Below are 18,877 nucleotides of genomic sequence, written 5' to 3'. Positions count from 1 at the left end.
TTGGTAAATTCAAAAAAATTGAAATTATTTCAATCATCTTTTCTGACCACAATCCAGTAAGATTAGATGTCAATTATAGGAGAAAAACTATTAAAAATTCAAACATATGGAGGCTGAACAATATGCTTCTGAATAACCAACAAATCACAGAAGAAATCAAAAAAGAAATCAAAATATGCATAGAAATGAATTAAAATGAAAATACAACAACCCAAAACCTATGGGACACTGTAAAAGCAGTGCTAAGGGGAAGGTTCAGAGCAATACACGCTTACCTCAAGAAACAAGAAAAAAAGTCAAATAATTTACCTAACTCTACACCTGAAGCAACTAGAAAAGGAAGAAATGAAGAACCCCAGGGTTAGTAGAAGGAAAGAAATCTTAAAAATTAGGGTGGAAATAAATGCAAAAGAAACAGAATAGATTATAGCAAAAATCAACAAAGCTAAAAGCTGGTTCTTTGAGAAGATAAATAAAATTGGCACGCCATTAGCCAGACTCATCAAGAAACAAAGGGAGAAGAACCAAATCAACAAAATTAGAAATGAAAACAGAGAGATCACAACAGACAACACAGAAATACAAAGGATCATAAGAGATTACTATTAGCAACTATATGCCAATAAAAAGGACAACTTGGAAGAAATGGACAAATTCTTAGAAAAGTACAACTTTCCAAAACAGAAGCAGGAAGAAATAGAATATCTTAACAGACCCATCACAAGCCCGGAAATTGAAACTGTAATCAGAAACCTTCCAACGAGCAAAAACCCAGGACCAGATGTCTTCACAGCTTAATTCTTCCAAAAATTTAGAGAGGAGCTAACACCTATCTTACTCAAAGTCTTCCAGAAAATTGCAGAGGAAGGTAAACTTCCAAACTCGTTCTATGAGGCCACCATCACCCTAATACCAAAACCTGACAAAGATGTCACAAAAAATGAAAACTACAGGCCAATATCACTGACAAGCATAGATGCTAAAATCCTTAACAAAATTCTAGCAAACAGAATCCAGCAACATATTAAAAAGATCATACATCATGACCTAGTGGGCCTTATCCCCGAAATACAAGGATTGTTCAATATCCACAAATCAATCAAAGTAATACACCAAGTTAACAATGTAGGATAAAAACCATATGATTATCTCAATAGATGCAGAGAAATACTTTGAGAAAATTCAACATTCATTTATGATAAAAACTCTCCAGAAAGCAGGAATAGAAGGAACATATCTCAACATAATAAAAGCTATATATGATTATCCTCAATGGTGAAAAATTGAAAGCATTTCCCCTAAAATCAGGAACGAGACACAACTCTCACCACAACTATTCAACATCGTTTTGGAAGTTTTAGCCACAACAATCAGAGCAGAAAAAGAAATAAAAAGAATCCATATTGTAAAAGAAGTAAAACTCTCACTTTTTGCAAATAACATGATCTTCTACATAGAAAATCCTAAAGACTCCACCAGAAAACTACTAGAGCTAATCCATGACTATAGTAAAGTTGCAGGATATAAAATGAACACACAGAAATCCCTTGCATTCCTATACACTAACAATGAGAAAACAGAAAGAAATGAAGGAAATAATTCCGTTCACCATTGCTACGAAAAGAATAAAATACTTAGGAATATATCTACCTAAAGGAACAAAAGACCTATATAGAGAAAACTATAAAACACTGATGAAAGAAATCAAAGAAGACACAAATAGAGGGAGAAATATACCATGTTCATGGGTTGGAAGAATCAATATAGTGAAAATGAGTATACTACTCAAAGCAATTTATAGATTCTATGCGATCCCTATCAAGCTACCAATGATATATTTCACAGAACTAGAACAAATAATTTCACAATTTGTATGGAAATACAAAAAAAAACCTTGAATCATCAAAGCAGTCTAGAGAAAGAAGAATGAAACTGAAGGCATCAACCTGCCTGATGTCAGGCTCTACTACAAAGCTACAGTCATCAAGACAGTATGGTACTGGCACAAAGACAGAAATATAGATCAATGGAACAAATAGAAATAACAAATAGAGATACATTCATGCACCTATGGTCACCTTATCTTTGACAAAGGAGGCAAGAATTGATGCTTTCAAACTGTGGTGTTGCAGGAGACTCTTGAGAGTCACTTGAACTCCAAGGAGGTCAAACAACTCATTTGTAAAGGAAATAAATCCTGAATATTCATTGGAAGGACTGATGCTTAAATTGAAGCTCCAATATTTTGGTCACCTGCTGCAAAGAAATGACTCATTGGAAAAGTCCCTGATACTGGGAAAGATTGAGGGCAGGAGGAGAAGAGGATGACAGAGGATGCATCACTGACTCAATGGACATGAGTTTGAGCAGGCTCCAGGAGATAGTGAAGGACAGGGAAGCCTGGTGTGCTGCAGTCCATGGGGTCACAAAGAGGCAGACACGGCTGGGCAACTGAACAACACTTTCAGACATGGAAGGATCCCAGCTTTTTCTCATGATGTCAGCTGGCATTGTGAGTGTCATAATATCTCTTGACAAGAGGCCCACAGCTCTGGCTTCACTTGACACCTAGGCTACTAAACTGGGTCATGGCTACTATGGTTGGGGTGAGACTGATGAGACTGGAGATCCATGTTGACATTTGCTCAAGACTGATGGTGTAGGAGGGAGAGACTTCTGTGTTAAACAATGGTTAAAAACCTGCATTTTCTGAAATACTTGCCTCTTTCCTCTGTTTTAAACGAACTGTGTCTACAGAGCCCAAATGACTCTCCTTACCTTTTCTCTGTGCTGGAGAGATACAAGCCAGACTCCCAAGGCCCATGGTGCAGGTTGATCTGAAGCTTCTTCCTAGTCTTTGGGGTCTCAGCATTTATGGACTTCAGCAACACAGGAGTGTTTTTTCTTCCTAGAGAGTCACACAGTTCCCCATTGTCAAGAAATAGGCATGGCTTACATATTGGGATGAGTAGTGATCACCCACAGAGCACCTTCCCAAACCAGAATGACCTCCCATGCATCCCATGGCCATGTTGGGCTATGCAGTTCCAGAGTGAGTTGACTGGATGAGAGGTGGGCATCTGAGATAGGTTGATGCATTTCCACATAGTTTGGAATTGATGTCAAGCAAGAGAGCAAGAGTTTCTGAACTCTGTGATCTTAAGACCTGGATGCAGAGGATGTTGGTGTGTAAAGAAGGGAAAGAGGTGAGAGTGGGCAGAGAGAGGCAGAAGCCAGAGAGGTAGCACAATATTGTCTGTGCCCCACACCACCACCGCCCACGCCGTCCAGTCCTTCTAAATTCAATTCAGAATTCTCTGTTTTCAGAAAAAAAAAAAAAAAAAGCCTCCCTTGGACTCAACAATATCCAGCTGTTTGTCTTATATGTGATAAAAACAGTCTACTCTAAACTCCCTTGATAAGAATGACCAGGCATGACCTTAGTCTGAAGAGATGAGTATTGAAGACCTGTTTGCTCATTATTATTCATATTTCAAATGCTATCAGGAATTGAGGGTATTTTCAGTAACAGGAGAAAGATCTTAACAGAAGCATGAGCTGCATGCTGAGAGGTGTGACTTTGTTTTCAGACCTTCTGTCCCATATACACACTGTGGGTGCAAGTGTGTTGTGAAGAGAGGTGGGACTTGGGGGTCTTATTCAGTAAGGGCCAGAGAGGTCAGTCTTCCTGGTCCCTGGGAACAAAGGAAAGAGTGGCTGGTTTCCTGTCTGGAAGAAGGGTATTCATCACCCCTTTCCATGAGCCTGTGGTTCCTTCAGGCCTCATTCCAAATTCTGAAGTATAGATGTCGTTTAAATTTTTCTTTGCAGTCACCCACTTGGGTCTGACTCTTTGCAACCCCATGACCTGGAGCACACCAGGCCTTCCTGTCCCTCACCATCTCCGCAAATTTGTCGAAGTTCAAGTCCATTGCATCAGTGATGCTTTCCAGCCATCTCATCCTCTGATGCCCTCGTCTTCTTCTGCCCTCAATCTTTCCCAGTATCAGGGACTTTTCCATAGAGTCAGCCACTTGCATCAGATGACCAAACTACTGTAACTTCATCATCATTTCTTCCAATGAGTTCTAATGAGATGGATGAAACTGGAGCCCATTATACAGAATGAAGTAAACCAGAAAGATAAACACCAATACAGTATACTAATGCATATATATGGAATTTAGAAAAATGGTAACGATAACCCTATACGCAAGACAGAAAGAGACACAGATGTATAGAACAGACTTTTGAACTCTATGGGAGAAGGCAAGGGTGGGATGACCTAAGATAATAGCATTGAAACATGTATATTATCAAGTGTGAAACAGATCGCCAGTCCAGGCTGTATGCATGAGACAAGTGCTTGGGGATGGCACACGGGGATGACCCAGAGGGATGGGATGGGGAGGAAGGTGAGAGGGGGGTTCAGGATGGGGAACACATGTAAATCCATGGCTGATTCATGTCAATGTATGTCAAAAACCACTATAATACTGTAAAGTATTTAGCCTCCAACGAATAAAAATAAATGAAAAAAACTTTTTTTCTTTGCGATGTGTTCAGTCACCCACTTGGGTCTGACTCTTTGTAGCCCCATTGCCTATGGCACACCAGGCCTCGCTGTCCCTCACCATCTCCCCAAATTTGTCCAAGTTCAAGTCCATTGCCTCGGTAATGACATCCAGCCATCTCATCCTCTGACGCCCTTGTCTCCATCTGCCCTCAATCTTTCCCAGCATAAGAGACTTTTCCATAGAGTTGGCCATTTGCATCAGATGACCAAACTACTGGAGCTTCATCATCAGTCCTTCCAATGAGTATTCAGAGTTGATTTCCCTTAGGATTGACTGGTTTGATCTCCTTGCTGTCCAAGTGACTTTCAGGAGTCTTCTCTAGCACCACAGTTTGAAGGCATCAATTCTTTGGCATTTTGCTTCTTTATGGTCCAGCTTTCACAACTGTTCATGACCACTGGGACAACCATAGCCTTGACTGTATGGACCTTGTTGGCAGAGTAATGTCTCTGCTTTTCAGCAGGCTGTCTAGGTTTGTTATAGCTTTCCTGCCAGGAAGACGTCATCTAATTTCACGGCTGCAGTCGTCATCTACAGTGATCTTAGAGCCCAAGAAGAGGAAATCTGTTACTACTTCCACCTTTCCCATTCTATTTGCCATGAAGTAATATGACTGGATGCCATGATTTTAGTTTTTGTTGTTTTTTTTTTTTTCAATATTTAGCTTCAGGCTGTCTCTTTCACCTTCTTCCTTCACTTTCATCAAGAGGCTCTTTAGTTCCTCTTTGTTTTTTACCCATACAGTGGTATCATCCACATATCTGAGGTAGTGATGTTTCCCCCACCCACCTTGATTCCAGCTAGTAACTCATCCAGCCCGACATTTCTCATGGTGTGCTCAGTGTGTAGGTTAAATAAATAGGGGAATAGCAGTTCGCCCTGTTGTACTCCTTACTCAATCTTGAGCCAATCAGTTGTTCCACACAGGGTTCTGACTGTTGCTTCTTGACCCACATACAGGTTTCTCAGGAAACAGATAAGATGGTCTGGTATGCTTATCTTGTTAAGAGCTTTGCACAGTTTGTTATAATCCACAAAGTCTAAGGCTTTAGCATAGTCGATGAAATAGAGATAGATATCTTTCTGGAATTCCCATGCTTTCTCTATGACCCAGCAAAAGTTGACAATATGATCTCTGGTTCCTCTTCCTTTTCTAAACCCAGCTTGGACATCTGGAAGTTCTTGGTTCACACAATACTAAAGGCTGGCATGCAAAAATTTTTCTTTTAATTGAAATTTTTCGATTTATTTTTATTAGTTGGAGGCTAATTATTTTACACTATTGTAGTGGTTTTTGTCATACATTGACATGAATCAGTCATGGATTTACATGTACTCCCCATTCCAATCCCCCCTCCCACCTCCCTCTCTACCCGATCCCTCTGGATCTTCCCAGTGCACCAGGCCCGAACACTTGTCTCTGGCATGCAAAATTTTAACCATGATCTTACTAGCATGGGGGATCAGTGCAATTGTCTAACAGTTAGTACATTCTTTACTGCTACTTTTCTTGGGAACTGGGGTGAGGATTGACTTTTTCCAGTTCTGTGGCTATTGCTGGGTCTTCTGGATTTGCTAACATGTTGAATGCAGCATCCTGATGGCATTATCCTTTATGGTTTTGACTAGCTCTAGTGGCACCCTTAGCAGTAGTGTGTTAATAAAATCAAGTAAATATACAGAGGCCTATGGTCAAAAACTGAAAAGCCAAAAGTCTAATTCTGAGGTCATATAGCCTTTACCTGAGTGAGTGCTCCTGATCTTGGAGGGAGAGCAGTGAGCACTTCTGGAGAGATATCTTCATTCTCTGCCCAAGGATGGAACCTGGGTAGACTGGATGAAACCCCAGGAATCCTAGTCAACACATCACCAGGAACTAGAGACTAGAAGCAAAGTGACTCTGGCTCTTTCCCCCATTTGAAAGCAAGAATGTTTCAAGGAGGCAAAAAGTATAAATAGGTACAAAGTTTATTAGAGACACAGCATATGGTATGGCAGAGCATACAGAGAAGAAGATTGTTTATTTAAGACAGAAGCAAAGCAGAAATACACCAGAGAGAGGTATAGGCATTCTCTCAAATCAGGAGAAGTGCCCTAAGTCAGAGGTAAGCAGAGACTTACACTCGTGGTAAAGTGCGGAGTCCTGAATGAGGGGGGGAGCAGTAACGATGTGACATAAATTAACTTATATACGATAGTCCTTCCAGATCATTGTTTGCCTTTGGTCAATTATCTTGTTAATTTCTTCACACCTGACTGGTCCATGCACCCTCAAAAGGTGCATGTGAAACTGTTTTCTAAGATACATCCCACCACAGATGTCTATGGTGCATGTCCACACTTATCATGGGGTGGGGTCCCCTCCCTTTTTGAGCTCTAAGAAGCCTTCCTGGGCATGTGTAGACAGGGGAGTCGTAGTTGAACTAAGGGGTGGGCTCCTTATCTATTTGCTATAGCAGAGCTCATCTTTTGCCACTAGCTTTGTCCTTGGAGTGTCTGGCTGTGAACAAAGCTTGAATGTACAGCTCAGAGAAACACGATCTCCTACCTTACGAAGTGCAGGTTCCCTTTCTCTCTGTATCTTGATTCCATGTCTGTAAAATGAGAAGGGTTTGCCTAAATTATCTCTGAGACAGAGGGGAGACAAACATCCCTTGAACTTCAAGGCAGGAGGAGATTGGGGGATGAATCTGAACATGGCTGGACACCCTCTTTGTCTGAAACTTCAGAAGGGATTAGGACTGTGCAGATGGTACTTTCTCTGATGAGACATCCAGAGTCACACTGTCATGGGAAGAAAGAGATCCTGGATGGTCAAGGGTGAGGGAAGTCTACTGGGTATAAGCCCACTCAATATGGCCAGAGAAGTTGGTGCTTCCCTGCCAGCAAGAGGCAGCCACGATGACCTCCAAGCCCCAGGGCTGCAGCTTGCCTTGGTTAGAGGAGTCTGGGATTTGGAGAGAGATCCAAACAGGGCTCTACCTGGGGGAGGCCTCAGTAGAAGGAATTTGAAACCATGGGAGAGAATGAGCGCAAGCCTAGAGTGAGTGCAAGGAGGGAAGGGAGCCAGAGCTGAGGATCCTGCTCCCCTCTGTGGAGTGTCAGGAGAGAAGGGGAGATGAGAGAAAGAGACTTAAGGATAAGAAGATTGAAGGCAGGAGAGGAAAGGGAAGGAGGAGGCAGTGACAAGTGAGTCAAATTGGCAGAGATGTTTTGGCAGAGATGGAGGGCTAGACACCTGTCTTGTTAAGGAGGAGACACTGGATTTTACAATAGGGCCGTCTTGGAGACCTCCTTTTAGCCCTTGCCTGTGAGTCAGCAGGCTGCCCCCCTTTTGCGTGACAAATCTTCCAGATGTGAAGCCAGTTGCAAACTTTATTCTGAAGGAGGAGTTCCATAGGAGGTCTGCCTTGTGGCCTCATCCTGTGGCTCAGTAAGAAGCCATGAGCAGCAGAGGATCACCTTTTATTGGGATGTTGGCAGCTCACAGCTCTGGGCACTGCCCCCTTCCTCCCTGGGCTGGAGCTGGGGCAGGGAAAGCCTCAAAACTCGCAGATCACGAGGAGTTTCTTACTACAGGGTACGTCATTCCACTTGCCCTCAGGAAAGATCTCCACACAGTTCTCTGGTTGTCCTTCATTGTTGTTGTTGGGCTCCCCGCTGGCCCAGTTGGAATAGACCAGTGACTCCCCTGTGGGGTAGGTGAACCTACCCTCCGTGGAGATGTCACTCATGCTCAGGTAAGCTTGCTTGTTCTGGGCTCTGACCAGCTGTGTCACAGCCTCGTTCTCGGCTGCAGAGCGTGGGGAGGCCAGTTGTCCTCTAGCCTCTCGGCAGACTTGCCGGGCATCTGAATATGATTTTACAGCACCTGCCATCTTGAAGATCTTCTCCCCGACAGCCAGGCCAGATGGGAAGAGCGCCGCTAGGGAAAGAGGAAAGTCAGGTTGGGAATGTGGCAGGACCTAGACCTTGTGATCCAACTGGAGTCCCCAGCTCCCACCAGGGTACCAAGGCACCAGGTAGAACAAAAGTGGGGCACTTAGCTCCTGAGCACTGGTCATGTAAGAGGTGAGGACCCTGAAAATCAGGTGCTTATGCAAGAGGCCTAAAGTCACCCAACTGTCAAATGTAGATGAGGATCAGAACTTGTTGGATGTGACACTAAAGCTCCTATGTGCACTTTCTGTTCCTCCCCGTGATGTTTTCCAGAGGCTGGGACTTTAATTACTGTGTAAACAGGAAAGACTGTGGCAGGGAAATGACACTTAGAGCCCAGGGCAGCTCCTGAGAGTGGAGAAAACTCCACACAGGCAGCTGATTCTCACCCGCACATGATGACCGGGTGTGTGGAGTTGTCTGAGTGCTTCTGTGCTGTGTGAAGGGTGAGGAGAAAGGGAGGACAGGGGTGCATCTGAGAGCAGCCAAGTGCTGACCTCTGCACTGCGGGCAGTCCACTGTTGGCTTCCATATGCTTGCAGGTGATGCTACAGCGGTCAGCCTCCCTGGACCACTGAGCAGCGGATGACGGCATCTCAGAGCTCTGCGTGGGGTCAGGAGGGCAGGGTGGGATCAGCTTTGGAGAGAGTCCTGTCTGGGCCGCAGAAAGTTGTGTGTTCTGCCCCACACTGGCAATGACAGTCCAGGTGACAAGGGAAAGTCACTTCTCTTTTCAGAATCTATTCCCATATTTCTAAGGAAAAGGTCCACTGTACAACAGCATCCTCTATGTGATATGTCAAGTATCTCTTTTGATTCCATCCAATTCATATCCCTCTGACTTCCAGGGTCATGCATTGAAATCTTCAGGGCTCCTAAGGCGGCTCACTGGACTGGTTCTGAACCCAGGCTGCACCCTGACCCACTGCCATTTTTCTCTGATTAGCTTCAAAAAGCAGTTGGAGTCCAGATTTTCCAATAGTCAGGATGGTACCCAGACAGCCCTGGACAAGGTCAGTGCAAGCTCATGTGCCATGATTGGTTTACATCCCATGCATCTGGGTGGTATGCGTGTGCATCGTGAATATATCCGTGTGTCAGTTTGAAGGTACATGGGCTGACTTAAGGTCCATCAGGATGGGTGTGGATATGTGTGCATGTGTGCTCAAGTATGTAGGTGGTGTGGACTGAGTGATGGTATTTAGGTACACACATGTGGCCAGCACATATGCTCAAGTTCTCCTTTGTTTATATCAGTCTGCATGAAGCGTTAGTTTTTAAGTCATGCCTAACTCTTTTGACACCATGGACTGAAGCCCACCAGGGTTCTCTGTCCATGAGATTTTCCAGGCAAGGATATTGGAGTGGTTTGCCATTTCCATTCCCAGGGATCTTCCCGACACAGATCAAACCCAGGTCTCCTGGAATGCAGGCAGATTCTTTACCAGCTCAGGTACCAGGGAATGAGAGAGTAAATAGATATTTAAATATGACTGTGCAAGAAGAAAGACATAAACTGCTGAAAATTCTCATCCCACTACTTCAGTACTTAGTTAGCTTGAGTTCTTAGAGGCCAACCCTCTGTCTCACCCAATCAGGCCCCTAGATGCACTACTCCTACAGAAAACTCTTCCTTTTTTGGATCAACAAGGTTTGATAAGTGATGTGCATTCAAAGCTGCCATCACGGAGAGGAGAGAAGGAGGACGGGCAGTTGGTAGAGCATCCCGAAGGCACAGGGCACTCAGGTGTGTGCTCCCAGAGGCTTCTGCCTGCTTAGGATCCAGGCTTAGGGAAGAATCTCTGCTTCAACACCACAAGAGGTGCAGGGGGAGTCCAGCACTGGCCAGAGACTGGAGGCAGCCTACTCCTTCCAGAGCCATGGATATCTTCAGGGTAAGATACTTGGTGGCCACACACCTACAAAAGGTCCCCAGCAGCCTTGAAGCCCACAGGCAGCATCCCACCCCCACTCTCAGGATCATGTCTGGATTCTCTGCTGTGCTGAGCTGTGTGGCTTCTTCTCTGAGCATTTGCACACCTGGCCCAAAGAGGCAAGAAATGCATCCTGGATTGGGTGTCCGTTTGTCTGTCATAGGAACCCGCCAGAGTAGGCCAGGGTAAGGTCTGCTGAACAGATGACTCAGACTGCATTCACCTCCTTGTCTTGTGCATCTACTTGAGCCCCTGGAGCATGTGGGGCTCAGCTCTGTCCCAGCCCTGTCCTTAACCCCTCCTGCCCCAGGTCTAGGTCTGGTCCCAGTCATGGTCCCAGCAAGTCCAATTTAGACCCAGCCTAGTGAACTGCAAGCCAAGCCCAGACCCATTCTGAGGCCCATGATCAGGGCCTGGTTCAGCGTCAGGTCCAGGAACTCACCTTTCTTATACTGAGAGAAGGCATTTTGGAGGCGTCGCAGGTGTCCCTCTAAGACTGTCACCTGCTGCCTGATAGCATTGACCTCTGCAGAAGAGAGAGGCCAAGTGAAGACAGATTCAGAACAGTCTGGGTTCACTCAGAGTGCAGGCCTCAAGAGAAGGGTGTCCAGGTGGAGATGCAAGTTGGGGGTGGGGTAAGGAGGTGGAACAGAGGCCTAGGAAGCCCTCTTCTGTTGACCTAACTGGCCTCTGCTTCCACGGGATTTCCTGCGGTTCTCTTGTGAGCAGTATCCCTGACACAGGTCCCTGTGCCTCACTGACAGTGAACCAAATGTCATTTTAAATCCAAATTCTAGGAATCTGAGAGCACTTCCTTTTGCATTGCACGGGGTGGTATGGTTGTAGGAGAGGAATAGACATAGATTGAGTATTTCTCATCCATTGAGTTATTTGATGTTCAAGGTTATCTGATGAACTGGAGAGGGAGGTTGGCTTGTCATAGAAATCGAATAGAAAATCTGCTTAGGGTGTCCTCCAGCGAGTCATAGAGACTAAGATCAGAGTCCACCTCTCCATACACCCTGTCAACTTTTCCTGCTTTGACCCCCACCTGTAACTAAATGGGTTACCTGAGAGGAGAGCTGAGCTAAATAAGGTCTCCTCCCTGCCCCACACCCTAATGGGGTCCCCAAGTCTTCCTTACCTGTAAGCCCGCTCTCACCCTTTTCTCCTCTTTCTCCAGGAGTACCTCTGTCTCCCTTCAGTCCTGGGGGGCCCCTGGCACCTGAAGGTCCCTGTGGACCTATGGCTCCAGCAGGCCCTGGGATCAGAGAAGTAGAAATGGGTGAGTGCTGAACATATATTTTAGCATTTTTGTGTCCCCCCAACCTCCATACAGGGACTCATACCCCCCAGCCATACACTCTCCTACATGCAAATGTCCCTCTGTATCTGGAACTCTTCTTACATCCCCTCTATACACTGACTGTCCCATAATCCGACAACCAGCCGTCCCTGGATACAGACAGTCCCTGCCACTCTCACCACCCTCTCCCTGGAGACAGACAGTTCCCAGAGCCCAACACTGGTTCTCACCCTGGAATGCCAGCTCTGACATGATGGCTGGTGGGGGTGGGCACAGGGAAACATGAGCCCAGCCCCACGTCCATTGCTCACCTGCCGCCCCAGCACGTCCAGGGGCTCCGGTCTCCCCGGGTGCACCTCTCTCTCCTTTGAGACCTGCGGGCCCTGGGGAGCCCTGCATGCCTGGGGCACCCACTCCTCCTGAGGAAGGAACACATTGGAGAAGCACGGCTGAGAGTAGGCTCACAGGTACCATTTCCTCAGCAGTGCAGCTTGTCACCCACAGCTCCAAGTGAGAGAGCGACCTGGGAGACTGCTCCTGACCACTTGGTCTCTTCCAGGAACCGTATCTGGAAATTCAGTCAGTGTGGGAAAGGTGAGGCTGAGGCCCAGGCCACGGCTACCAGGCGCGGAGGATCCAGGATTTTCCAGGCACTGTGCATGTACCTTGGTCCCCACCAGGGCTGCCCATGTCATCCCTCCTGTCTCCCTCCCTCACCCACCACATACCACCCTCCTACCTTTGGGCCCAGTCTCTCCTTTGGGGCCTGGTGTGCCTGGAGGTCCCATGCTCCCCTGCTTCCCTGAGGGGCCCTCTCTCCCAGCTGGACCAGGCATGCCTGGAGGCCCTGGGGAAAAAGACCAGCCCAGTCAGCAACACTGAATCTCCTTGGAAGTGGGAATGCATAAATGATGGGGCTGTAATAGATGTCACACAGGCAGCCTCCTCCTAAAGATGTTGCCCCCACTCCACCCTCCCCAGGAGCTCCTGTCTTCCCTGAAATAACCCCGTGCCACCTTGAGAATGACCTTCTTCCTCTTCCTGGGGTGGAATCTCTACACATCTACTGCCGTGTCCTAATGCAGCACACCACCTGCAGACACCTGCATTCCACGCCCAGCTGCTCACCAGGTGATCCAGGGTCTCCCTTTGGTCCAGGTTCTCCAGCAGACCCATTGTCCCCTTTTGGCCCAATGGGGCCAGCTGGTCCTGGCCTCCCTGCTCGTCCTGCCGGTCCTGGTGAACCTGTGGCAGCAAAAGAGATGGACATAATGCTGACCCCGGCCCAGGAGGAGCCAGCTACCTGCAGAGTCAGGGCCCTGGCATTCTTTCAGGGTTCTGTAGGGTGTAGACACTCCACCTCCAGGTGACTGGTCCATGGAGTTCTAGGAAATCTGTGTCTACATCTCCATTTTACAGGTGAAGAAACAGGCTTGCAGAGTTGGAGGCCGATTCAAACCTAGACCCACCTGACTTTGCATACAATGCATCTGCCTCTGCCCCAAGGCCACAGCATTTATGGCAGTTAAGTCTGTCAGCTTTTACCCTTGACCATGGACTCCCTGCCCTCCCCACTTCCCAGAACCAAAGTTTATGTCAGAAATGACACCTGACAGTTAGCACCAGAGATATAGAAATCAAAAGTACAATGAGCTGTCACCTCACACCTGTCAGAATGGCTACTATCAGTCAGCAAATAAGAAGTGTTGGGGAATGTGGAGAAAAGGGAATCTTTGTGAAGCGGGGATGTAAATCGGTACAGCCACTATGGAGAACAGTATGGAGGTTTCTCAGAAAGCTAAAAATAAGGCTAAAATAAAGCTAAAAATAATCCATCAATTCCACTTCTGAGTATTTAACTAAAGAAAATGAAAAATTAACCTGAAAAGATATATGTACCCCCAAGTTAATTGCAGCATTGTTTATGGTAGCCCAGACATGGATGCAGCCTAGAGCCCAAGTATCTGTGGATGGAACAATGGATGTAGAAAATGCAGGGTGCATATACAATGGAACATTATTCAGGCATAAAAGGGAATGAAATCTTGCTATATGGTGAACCTTGAAGGCACTATGCTTAGTGGAATAAGTCACAGAGAAGGGCAGTACTATACGATCTCACTTATATGTGAAATCTAAATAAAAAAATGAACAAAAACAACATACTCACAGATACAGAGAATAGATTTGTGGTGGCTAAAGGTGGGGTTGAGAAGTGAGCAGAATGGATAGAATTCTTCAAAAGGTACAAGTGTCCAGTTAAAAAAAATTGAGTCCTAGGAATACGATGTACAGCAGAGTTACTATACTTAGTAATTCTGGGTTGCATGCTTGAACATTGCTGAGCAAGCAGATCTTAAAAGTTCTCATTACACACAAATTGTAACTTTGTGTGTTGATGACTTATTGTGACAATCATTTCACAATATATGCAAATATGAATTCATTATGATATACATCTGAATCTAATATAGATCAGCTCTATTTTAATATAAAGAAAAGAAAAAACTATGTAACATGCTTTTAAAATTATGGAAGATAAGTGAAATTATTGTGCATTATTAAGTGATAAAGTAAGTTATAAACACTCTATTTAATATGATTCAATTTCTTCAATGTGTCCATGCATGTGTCAGGCATGTGCACATGTAATATATATTGAAAATACCACAAGAACAGCATATACAAAGGTGTTAACAGTTCTTCTTTCTAAGGGGCACAATTCAGGCAATTTTAATTTTCTTCTCTTTGTATTTTGATCACATACTAATTTGTTTTGGAAAAATGACCAAACATTTTAAAAAATCACATTACCTTAAAAAGGCTGCCTAAGTCTGAAATTATGAGAGGTTTGCCTTCAATGACTAAAGGGAGAAATACCTATTGATTCAAGAATTATACACTCAATTCTGTGAGTTTGGTTATTCTTTTTTCATTGAGATGAAATTCACATAATATAAAAATAATCTTTTTTTTTTTACTGTGATGTGTAGCTTTCAGGATCTCAGTTCCCCAATCAGGGATTGAACCTGAGGCCTGGCAGTGAGAACACCGAATCCTAACCACTGGACCTCCAGGAATTTCCTATAATTAATCACTTAGAGTATACAATTCAGCGGCATTTAGAATGTTGACATAATTGTACAACTGCCACTTCTCTTTAGTTCAAGACTATCTCATTAATCCCAAAGAAAACCTCATACCCATTTACCACTCCCTCCCTGCCTCCTCCAAGGCCCTGGCTATCTCTAGGCTGCTGCCTGTCGGTGTTACCTATTCTGGATATTTTATATAAATACATGCAATATATGACCCTTTGTGTCTGCCTTTTTAAACTGGCAGTGACATTCTTGAGGATCATCCAATTTGTAGCACATCTCAGTACTTCTTTCCTTTCTATGGCTGAGAAATGTTTTATAGTATGAATATAACACATTTTCTTTATTCCTTCACCATAGATAATTGTTGCTAGACACTTGAGTTGTTTCCATCTCTTAACTGTTGTGAGGAAAGCATTCATGTGCAAAAAGACAGCAAAAGGAATATGTCAGTTACTACTAATTTGTGCGTTCACTTACTTGTTCATTTCCTCATTTCATTTCTCTGTTCACTGAGAAGCTCTCTGTAAAACATAGGTTTCTGCCTGGCACTGAGCAGGATGTAAATGTTAGCACCAGGACCTGGTCTGCAAGGCATCTGTCACTGAATTTTAAACTGTGAGGCACAGGTAATGAGTGAAGAAAACAGCCTAGGAGATGTCCCTCATCCCATCCCAGCACCCCAACCCATGGACACACACATACTCATAGGAAACAGGACTTCAGGGCTGAAGAGGATTCAGAGACTTGGAGAGGAGAGATGACATTTTAGATCTGGAAACCATTTCCCTGGGATAAGAAGGGCCAGGCTCGCCTGGGCCAAGAATGGGTAGGTGGTGGGAGACTGGTGTATTTGATGGGTGGTGAGAGCCTCTGTGCTGGACATTGTGTCCTGCTCTTAGTTCCAATTCTCACTAGGCAAGCAAAGGGAGCCCGGAGGATGGGCTCCACATCCCAGACCCCCTGGTGCACTGTGCTCAGGCAGAGACACCTGGTCCCTGACTGGGCTCCCAACAAGCTGGGGAGGGCAGCAGGTACCTTGGAAGCAAGTCACTCCTTAGAAGGGAGCATTAGGCGTTGCCCATCCCTTGCACAAACCATGGAGGCCATGAAAGCAGGGGGGTAGAGGAAGGGATGCTTTTCAATTCATGGGCCCTAGGGGAGCCAGAGAGAGCTGGCACCTAGAATACCACCCCTCCTCTGAGATGACTTCTAGGTGGCCTTCTCAAGCCCCAGCCCATTCATGTTGGAAGCTACTTTCTTTCTAAAAGACAGACAGATACTTGTCTCGTACCCTACAAATCCTGGGGATGTTATGTATTCTTTTCAGCTTTAATGTTCATTTCTTTCTCTCCAATCAAAACACAAACTCCAGGAATATAAAAGACCTCAGTTGATCCCTCCATAGCCCTGGCCCAGGGCCATGGTGGTCCCCTCGTCCTTGTTGCTGGTTCATCAAATTCTCACTTCTTGCCAGTAAAATCCAGATCTTCTCCTGTGGGGCAGTGTTTCCAGAAAATTCCCTTAACAATACATTTGGAAACCTCAGGAGAATTCAGCTGGTTGGGACAGCAAAAGAATAAAACTTGATCTTGAAGACCCAACAAAGAAATGAAGCCTTGGCTCAATTCTTTGTCACTGTGTGGTCGATATTATTCCCATCTACAGATGATTAAACAGAAACTTACAATGCTGTCATCAGTTCAAAAATATTTAACATTCTGCAGAGGCAACATTTAATAAGAATGATCAAAAGTTAAGTTTTGAACTATGCGTGCTCAGTCACATCTGACTCTTTGTGGATTGTAGCCTGACAGATTCCTCTGTCCATGATATTCTCCAGGCAATAATAGAGTTGCCATTTTCTATGCAGGTGATTGTCCCAACTGTGGGATCAAACCCACACTTCCTATGTCTCCTATGTGAGTGTACTAAATCACTTCAGTTGTGTGCAACCCAGAGCCCGCCAGGCTCCTCTGTCCATGGGATTCTCCAAACAAAAATACAGGAGAGGGTGTTATGCCCTCCTCCAGGGGATATTTCTGACCCAGGGATCGAAACTGCATCTCTTACATCTCCTTCATTGGCAGGCAGATTTTTTACCACTAATACCACTTGGTAAGCCCAATGAGTTCTGGAGCTGCTGCCGCTGCTGTTGCTGCTAAGTCACTTCAGTTGTGTCCGACTCTGTGTGACCCCATACATGGCAGCCCACCAGGCTCCACCGTCCCTGGGATTCTCCAGGCAAGAACACTGGAGTGGGTTGCCATTGCCTTCTCCAGAGTTCTGGAGTAGGGGACTCCAAATACCAGTCATTCCCTCACTGTTTGTACATTCTTGGAGTGGATAGGGTCAGAAGATCCTAGAGGAGGAATCGGGGCAGGTGGTTATGGAGCTGGGGGCTTGGGCAAGCCAGTATTTGCCAACCAGTAAAGCCATGTTTTAGGTGGACTGAAGATCTGGGGGAAACCTTCCCTGTTGGGAAAACCATCTTCAAGGTTTCCACAGCAAAAGATTCAGAGCTTTGGGGTTGATAGCAATTCCAGCGCCCACCCCTTCCCATCAGGGCAAGCACATGGTCCCAGCTCTACCTGGATCCCCCTTCTCTCCCTGGGGACCTTCTCTTCCATCTTGTCCATCACGACCAGGCAAGCCACCCTCTGGGGGGCTACACACAACCAGGGTACAGGCGTTGGCCAGTGTTTTCTGGGAATAGATCTCCATTTCTGCTCCCAGGGATCTCCAGGGCTGTCTGAGCAGAAGCAGCACGGAGAGTGGGAGCAGAAGCATGTCCTAGGCAGAGGAAGAGAAAGAGGGGGTGCTCTTGGTCCAAGGACGAGGACTAGGGCTGGCCCAGCTCCTGGAGGTCAGGAGAAGCCCTTCCCCCATCTTCTCTCCCATCCTCTGGGGCCAAGAGTAGCAAGGCTCCAAAAGCAGTTTAAGGAAAGTTAGGATAAGGTTTCACTAGGGAGGACATGAGTGAACCAGTTGGACCTCTGAACCGGTCTGCCAGCAGCATGGATCTACTCTCAGATGCTCTGTGTCATCCCTTTTGGGGCTTGTCATCCTTGCCTGGGGCACTGTGGTCAGGATGTAGAATTCCTCACTGAGGCCACTGTCACACCAGGAGGGACTCTCTGAGGGCCCTCGGGTGGACCCTTCCCTCTCTGGGCCTCTTTATCCCTTTTTATACCAGGAAGTTGGTAGCTTTACCTCTTACAAGGCTGGCTTGTTTCCTCTCACTTGCTCCTCTGCACAGAATAGTACTGGAGTCTGCAGTGCTATCTGAAAAAAAAGCCAGAGTCCTAATGCTTGGTAAGGTCTGTCCTGAGCACAGAATGGTGCATGACTTCTTATTTGCCAGGATTGGTCATTCCTGGGCTCCACCAGGAAAGTTCCTGGCACACCTAGAGTCCTGCTCAGACCTCCTGAGAGGACCTAGACAGGGGACTCATGGACGAGGGGACGTTAGAGATGGGTGCCATCAGGGGGAAGCTGGCTTCAGAGGAGGAAAGCCGATGTCCAGTAGAGCTTCTGGTTACCATCAGAAAGGGTCTCAGGAGCTAAGTGAGATCACGGTGGGTGCAGGACTTGGGTCACTCCCAGTGTTGGGCTTCTTTCCTTTCTCAGAGAGAAACTGTAAAGTTTCAGTATGGAGAAGAATCATGGGAGTTGCAGAGACCTGGAAGAAAGCCTGAGGGACCTGTGCAAAGGACCGAGGGTTGCCAAGCAGGCTGATGGGAGGGAAGTGGTTTCCTGACCAGAGAAGTGCCTCCTTCTAAGAGGAAGATGAATTGCATTTACCCTGGGGACTTCCAGACAATGGCATCAGAGATCTGATTGGATGCCACATCCAACTCTCCCCCTCTCCCTGTCCTGGAAACACACTTCCCACCAAACCAAGGGAGCAGAGTGAAGAGAACCCCTTATTACCCACATTTTCTCCCACCACGAGCATTGAACCTCCTAGAGTGGAAGATCTACACACACTCTGCCTTCTTCAACCACCCACGGAGGCAGGGA

At 46.0% G+C, this 18,877-nt stretch overlaps 1 protein-coding gene across 1 annotated transcript; it reads right to left on the bottom strand.

Moving 5' to 3' along the window:
* Window positions 1-8,119: 8,119 nt before the first annotated feature.
* On the bottom strand, window positions 8,120-17,644 carry LOC136158130 (collectin-46). Its single transcript, XM_065919894.1, has 7 exons — window positions 17,446-17,644; window positions 12,885-13,001; window positions 12,496-12,603; window positions 12,068-12,175; window positions 11,595-11,711; window positions 10,893-10,976; window positions 8,120-8,502 (listed from the first exon to the last, which is right to left on the bottom strand). The coding sequence occupies exons 1-7, from the start codon at window positions 17,642-17,644 to the stop codon at window positions 8,120-8,122; spliced, it is 1,116 nt and encodes a 371-aa protein (XP_065775966.1).
* Window positions 17,645-18,877: the final 1,233 nt, after the last annotated feature.

Source organism: Muntiacus reevesi, chromosome 2 (assembly GCF_963930625.1).
Source record: "Muntiacus reevesi chromosome 2, mMunRee1.1, whole genome shotgun sequence".
Classification (NCBI taxonomy): Eukaryota; Metazoa; Chordata; class Mammalia; order Artiodactyla; family Cervidae; genus Muntiacus; species Muntiacus reevesi.
This window is presented reverse-complemented; position numbering and strand designations above follow the sequence as displayed.